The 7,432-nt window shown below is 35.9% G+C and overlaps 1 protein-coding gene and 1 long non-coding RNA gene across 2 annotated transcripts in view; one reads left to right on the top strand and one right to left on the bottom strand.

The window, feature by feature from the left end:
• The window catches only part of LOC106964279 (ATP-binding cassette sub-family D member 3), a 55,943-nt gene that overhangs the window by 24,585 nt on the left and 23,926 nt on the right, over positions 1-7,432 (bottom strand). Inside the window, exons 9-10 of the mRNA XM_015059691.1 lie at positions 3,853-3,995; positions 3,687-3,756 (exon numbers count right to left, since the gene is read on the bottom strand). Coding sequence (XP_014915177.1) covers positions 3,687-3,756; positions 3,853-3,995 — 213 coding nt within the window. The remainder of the gene's footprint in view (positions 1-3,686; positions 3,757-3,852; positions 3,996-7,432) is intronic.
• On the top strand, positions 30-1,693 carry LOC106964280 (uncharacterized). Its single transcript, XR_001428369.1, has 2 exons — positions 30-1,332; positions 1,566-1,693. It is a non-coding gene; the product is annotated as an uncharacterized LOC106964280 (long non-coding RNA).

The following is a 7,432-nucleotide window of genomic DNA, read 5'->3' as shown; positions in this document are numbered from 1 at the left end:
CCGATTGCCTTAAATAAATTAAGTAATCACAAAAAAGATTTTAAGTTCATAAGATTCAATGTTTTATTTTAACAAAATAATGTACTTAGCATAACATAACAGTCAATAACCCCACAGGAACCTGGATAAAGTCTGCCATGGCATCTGAAGCCTGTGGATAATAAGAAAAGTACAAATTAAAAAAAACAGAATGCGGAGAAAGTTTTGATTTTCTTGTGTACAACCCATGACAAACAGAATAGCAATGCATACAAGATACATTGTAGAACTCTTTCCTCGAGGGAAACAAAGACATCCCAGTGTAGCCGTCCTCATGGCAACATCATTGGTCTAGAAGTAGGGAGAACAATAAAAGTAAGCACAAGCTTATTCTGAAGAAACTGAATCACATTTGGTCACAATAAGTGGCATAAAATAAGGTAACACTTTATTTGTTGTCTGACCGACTGATTATAATTTTGATGGTTGTATAGTTTAAGGAACAATGGCAATTTCCCAACCTGCTATCAGCTGATTATTATATTAATGTCATAGACTGATGCTCAATCATTATTTCAACAACTAACTGTGTTTAGTTGTGTTTAGTCACCCAAATACCATCAACACAAATTAGTAGCCTATTCTTAACTAGCTTAACGTGGCATGTTGTCATTAAGTAACTAACATTGTCTGCATCCTACAGCATTACTCTACTTACTCGGTTTAGAAAAAAAACTGTGTAAAGGTTTTTGCCTTTTAATGATTATGTGCCATGATTCTAACACAAGTGTCCACCTCTGGACAGCAACATGTCTCCGTAGCAAACCCGCTGGTGCGAGCATCTTAACAGTAATGTTGCATTTAAAGGTGCCTCGGAAAAACACATTACTATACATTAGCAACTGATTAAACCATTGTAATGATTAATCAGTTGTGCTGTGGACAGAGGGCACATATTGCTGGGTTTCAGAGGATGTAGCACCGACGTCACCCAATGCAGATGGAGGGCAGGAAGTAAATCCAGCCCATTTCTTTTGTTGATCTAGCATCAAAATGCCTAAAATCTGTGTCATTTACGGTTGTTCAAACCGTTCTAATAGAGAGAAAGATAAACCTTATTTTCATGTTTCGAAGGTATTTGGTCACAAGGGAGTTAATTTTAAAAAATTAACTGAAAAAAGAGGAAGAAAGTGGATCGACAATCTACAGCTAAAAATAGGTGGTGTGAAAACACCTAACAATGCCAGAGTTTGCAGCGACCACTTTCTAACAGGTAACGATCACATCATTTTAATTGTATTTTCAGATATTTTATTGGACAGTTATTTAGAAAGACAAGCATTCATATGTAAGGTAAGTAGGCCTGTTGCAATAAACGATAAATCAATTAATTAGTTTATCAGTTCCAGTGTTATGTGTTCTTTTGAAAATAAAGTGCATCTATCTATGGCAGGAAATCGCATGAATTATTAGTCATTTCCATTAAATCAGTGTCAAAAGGTCTTCAAACAATATTATCGTTTATCACAATAATTTTTTAGACAATTAATCGTCCAGCAAAATTTGTTATCGTGACAGGCCTAAAGGTAAGATATATTATTTTTACGCCCTAACTTGGTAGTCCCCAGAGTGTTAATGTTGTTAGCAGTTAGCTCAGTGCCGAGTCACAGACAGAAAATATAATGTTTATTCAGTGGGACTTTCATGCTAAAAATAGAAGAAGAAGAAGAAGAAGAAGAAAGCTAAATAAATTAAATATAATTTACCCAGCCATGCAGTCACAGTGAGCTGTGACTATTCCCCCACATGCTTCGTGTCTGGCCACGAACTATATTTGTGGCCAGTCACAAACACAGGCTTTCTGTAGATCGGAGTGAATGGTTGATCTACATTGGACCTGAAACCAGCGTCCCACAACAACTCCAGCATGAATTTGGGTTTATAGAAGCTAAATAAGTTATTTACCAGGAGATCCAAGCTCGTAGAAATAACATGGGTTAATATTTTGTTAGTGATAACATCGTTATAATAGATTAATTACTGAAAGTAGCACAACTCACTACTCACCCAGCATAAATCATAAATACCGATCATATCCTAAATATACATGTATTTTTTCGAGATGCCTTGTCTGTTTCGGCCTATTTAAGGCATTAGCGTACTAATTGTGATCAATTTTGCTTTGTTTTGAACCAGAGAAATCCACTTCCGGACCTCCATCTCCACATGGCTGAGGGAAATTAATTCTAAATGAACATTAGCAGGCTGAGTTTATACTTAAAAACATGCTGAAGGGATGCAGTTGAAAGGCAGGTAATTATTAGTCAGATCTCTTATCATGGACAAAAACATTAAAAACTAAAAGGCATGGCAGTTTTAGTTAATGTTGGACCCATGAGCCCATGCTAACATTAGCATATTAGCCTGCAAAGAGTTTGATGCATCATCTTTTATAAGAAAAATCAACCTGTAGCCATATATGTGAGTAGTAAAGGCATACATAACACATGAAAATATACTGAAGACAAATAACTCACCGTTAGAGAAGATCTGCTTCTTCCAATGTTTAAGTCCACAAACGTTCTAGAAGCTTCCCGCACTTCCCTTCAACTCAGCATGCACACTACTGAGCTGAAGCATTTGCTCCAGTAACAAAAATATTCAAATCCATTTTACTAAAAATAACTTAGTCTGGAAACTTTCTCAGGCCAAACATGTACATTACTGACATTACTTGAGTTGAATAAACAGTTTAGTGAGACTTAAGTAAAACACACAAATCTAATATAAGTAGAATAGGTATTGCGTTTTAGAATGAAGTATACTGGGCAAAAGGAGCCCCAACTAAGTACTGAGTGCTGTACATGCTCATACTTTTCAGCTGGCCAACATTTCTAAAAATCCTTTTTTTGTATTGGTCTTAAGTAATATTCTAATTTTCTGATACTGAACTTGGGGTTTTCATTAGTTTTCATCAACATTAAACATTATTTGAAACATACCACTTTGTCATTTCTTGTTATCTAACATATATATGTACAGACAGCTGCTGTGTATACAAAGGAATATTGCAATGCCACTGTAGCTTATATATAATGTTATAACTATTCAATTATTACATTAGATCATTACATTTTTTTTTCTTTTAATACAAATATTTTCAATGGACTGAATAATAATGAGGTACAGCTACTGGGATCAGAATGTAAATAATATTACTATATGCTCAGATCTTAACTGCTTAACTGTCTTTCTCTCCTAGATGAAGCAAATACTACTGCCATTAACTTTTAACATAGAAAATACTCCAGGGTCAGTGCTGCTGTGCTTTTTGTGTGTCTGTTCTAATTTCTCAAATGCCCAGTCAGTCCTGGCAGGTGGCTCTTCACACTGAGCAGGGTTCTGCCTCTGCTGAAAGTTTTAAAATGCTAAAGAAGTCGTTCCTATCTCAATGCTAAGATTTGGTCTTGTAATGTTTTTAATCATTAGAAGACCAACCCTTTTTGGGTATTGAAACAGAATTTGAATGCATGTCATTATTACTAAGATTAAATAATAATGTATGTAACTGAATCTGTTTTTGGATTGATCAGATTATTACTCAAGAGCATAAATTGGATCTGTTTGTCTTGTAAATTGCCTTGAGGTGAGGTGTTGCGAATGGAAACTATAAATACACTGAACTGAATTGTTAAGATATCACTTACAAGTTTCTTGAATGTTGAATGAATTGTCTGCTTTTCCCTCAAGTTTCCATTGTAGAAGGCAATCTCCTCACTAAATAGGAAACATCAATGGAGATTAAGTGTAATTCACCCATACATTTCTTGTGCAGTTTTCACACGTTGATCGGATTCCAGTAGGTGTGCTCACCTGTTAGTGATAAGGCGTGAGTTCACATAGCGGTACTCTCCCTCATAGCGCTGCTCAGTCACTGTCATCTTCCCTATGGGCCTCCTCAGTCTGGTCAGGAACAGGCCTGAGATCAGCAGGTAAGCCATCATGATTGCTGGGCCCTATTTACAGATAGGGGAAAGGAATTTAATGCCAATTTATGAGACAAAAACCATGGGTGTCTTCTTTAATAAAAGAAGAAAAAACTTACACATTGATATTTGAACAAAACAACAAACTCTAGTTTCTCTCTTCTCAAGAACAGTCACTGGTATTTTCTGGCAGATCTTACAGCAGCATCATTAAAACATATTCACATCCCTCCACTGTCATGTTACCAATATAACTGAAAACATTCAAATCTCCTAAAAAGAGCAGAAATTTAAGCAAAAATGGTTCCTACATATCAACAGAAAAATTAAAGATACAGATTTTAGCTTTAACTAGGCTCTGAGAGCATTGACCTGCATCCTAAAGAAATGCAGATCAAAACTTTAGGCCAGTGGTCCCCAATCCTAGTCCTCAAGCCCCTCCCTCCATCCTGCATGTTTAGGGTGTCTCCTTGCTGCCACACCTCATTTAAATAACTGGACTGGCCAGGTGGCATGGGTAGGGGCCTTTGCCCGCCCACAGAATCAGTCATGCTCGCCCTGGACTGGAAGCTTTTTTTTTTTTTTTCATTTTTACCTCAGAGTGGCCAATTTTCCATTATTACTATCTCAATTTGATATAGTAGGGGCTCCCGCACTTCCCATATCCGTGCCCTCTACCTCCCACACTTTTTTCAGCTTTTACAACTGGTAATTCAATTGTCAACATGTCAAGACGCGTTTTTCCGACCCGCGTTTAAAAACAACATGAGCACTAAGATGCCAGTTTTACATTTGTGCGGCAGCAATGGATACATGCTGGTGGAGACATGATGCTGCTGTGCAGTTTTTCCCCCCAAGCTAACCGAGTGAGTTGAGTAATGATTTTGAATGCAGTACATTTTAGACAAATGATGTTTAGCCAATGGCAATATATCACATTAAGCTTGTTAACAAAAATAGGTTACTAGTATTGATATCTTTGTTCAAAAGTGAGTTGTACTGGTTACATTTACTTGAGAAACCTTTTGGTAAAGGTACATAGAGTAGTTTTCCTGTAACATACTTTTTTTTCTTTTACTTGTTTCATTCTTACAAACACTTACAGTTAGAAATATATTACAGTGTAATGACTATGCGCTACCTTTGTATTTTAAACATTTTTAAAACGGTAGGATATTCTGATGCTATGCCTTAATACACCAATATGCGCTACCCACACAAAATGTTATGGGTAACAGGTAAGATATTCCGATTTAATAATTTAGCACATCACCATGTACATAGAGGTAGGATTTTCTGATCAGTGAATTTAGTAGATAAACATGTGCTGTCTACTAATGTGAAACAGGTAGAATATATTTATGAAGGCTTTGGTGCATCAAGATCCTCTACCGATATACCTGGTACTAGGATGTTCTGATGAAGGAGTTTTAGTGCATCAACATGTGCTACCTCTATATTTTGTAACGACATTCAAATGAAGGAATCTGGTGTAGCAAAATGTGCTACCCACCTACCAGGTAGGATATTTTGATGGAATGTTGGTATCATCATGTGCATAAAATACACATGCTATTGTGTATTTTATAAAGGTGGAATTCTAAAATACACATTTGGGGGTAATTGGGGTTATAGTGCATCTAAATGTACTAGCTTTACATATTAAAACTAGGCACACTATTCTCATGAAGGGTTTTAGTGCATTTACATGAACAGGTATTTTTAAACAGGGATTCAAGTGCTTTTAGAAAAGTTTTTGTCATTCACATATTTTTCTCAAATGCTACTTATATCTGCTGAGTGCCACTTAAAACACACCACTTAAAGAACAATTTGATTATTATATTTAAAACTGACACTAACTGCTAAGGTCTTTTGTATGTAAACATGACAGTAGCGATTTTCTAAGGGTAGCACCGACCAATAGACATAGCTATCTAGATGTGCTATGGTTGGAAATCTGATGAGGCAGCACAGATTGTCACAACACTGGCCCTTGCTGCAAGTCAAGATGCGCACACATTCTCTGTGATTGTCAGTTGCTATGGCAACGAGTCTGTGTGTAGCACAGTTGACACGGAGAACAAGAAACAAGTGGTTTTGAGTTGTTCTTCAACCATTTTTCTGCATTATTTTTCACTATTCGAATAGCACTAAATTCATTACATCTCCATAAGTATATATCTTAACTTGATTTAGTTAACTGAATTGTTTTACAACAGCATTGCAGCTTGAGATGGCATGAAAAAGAATTGTCTTTTTTCCTCCCAGCGTTGTGCACATTCGCAAAATTTCCGGATGTACTATGCAAGTGGTCCATAGAAATAACAATGGTGCAGTCATACCAGGACAGGAAAGAGAAACAGGCTAAAAAGAGTCCGGTTTGAGATGCAAAGTGCACTTTCTGTGGCTCCTTTTGAAATACAAACACTTAAACGGTTCCTTAGGTTTCACCTTAATAGTGCTAATTCAGCTGAGCTGCATAACGAAGCAGCGCCAACTTCAAAATGTACTGATTTGCTATGAAGTTGAGAATGTGATGACAGAAAAGCAGAGGACAGGGGAGTATAACAGAAAAATTGTAACATGAAGGGGGAAAAAAACCCATTATGCCAATAAGTACGGTTGATTTTGAGGGCTGTTCATGAAGCAAAGATTAAACTTTCCTTCAAGAGCAACCACAGACAGTATTTCAATCAAACAATCCATCAAATTTTATTTGTATTACACCATTCTGTAAAAAGGCATTTCAAATGCATTAAATAATAAAAACACAAAAATATAAAGTCATAAACCACACAGCCAACAATTGAAACATTACATTTTGTCAAGGGCTGTCGTTACTTCTGAATGCATATTGCTCTGTTCATGGGGGATTATGTTTTTCATGTTTTATTCTTTTCAGTTTTTATTTTTTTATTCAGCAACCTGTTTTGTTATATTTCATAAATATATCAAAGTTTAATGTGAGAAAACCAATTGAAGAAACAAATTAATATTGCTGACAAAATAATGTCAAAATTAAATGGTGGGGGTATTTAATTCAGCAAATTATGAAAAATGTTGCCCTTTATGTTATGGAAAGACAGATAACGTCCTTGATGCAAGAAAAATTAAGATTTTTGAGAAAATGGCCATTTACCAATTAATCATTAATCAATCATTCAACAGGTCATTTCACCTCTTGAGTATCTTGGAATTGAGGTTAAAGGTCACAAACGAACTTTGACCCTAACTTTATACAAAACTCCAACATATATGGAAAATTTCTTTATGGACTTCAATGAGCTTCTATCTCTCATATGCATTGATTACAATTGTTTGATAACTGTCGGTGATTTCAACATTCATGTTGACAACCCCCAAGAGCGAGGGGCAAAAAAGCTGTTTAATATATTAGAGAGTTTTGGTTTAACACAACATGTCAAACAAGCAACACACACTCATGGACACACACTGGACCTGGT

The sequence above is a fragment of the Poecilia latipinna genome, unplaced genomic scaffold (genome assembly GCF_001443285.1).
Source record: "Poecilia latipinna isolate Pla-1442-1.1 unplaced genomic scaffold, P_latipinna-1.0 Scaffold1650, whole genome shotgun sequence".
Classification (NCBI taxonomy): Eukaryota; Metazoa; Chordata; class Actinopteri; order Cyprinodontiformes; family Poeciliidae; genus Poecilia; species Poecilia latipinna.
The sequence above is the reverse complement of the archived record's forward strand: the minus strand, read 5'-3'. Positions and strand labels throughout refer to the sequence as shown.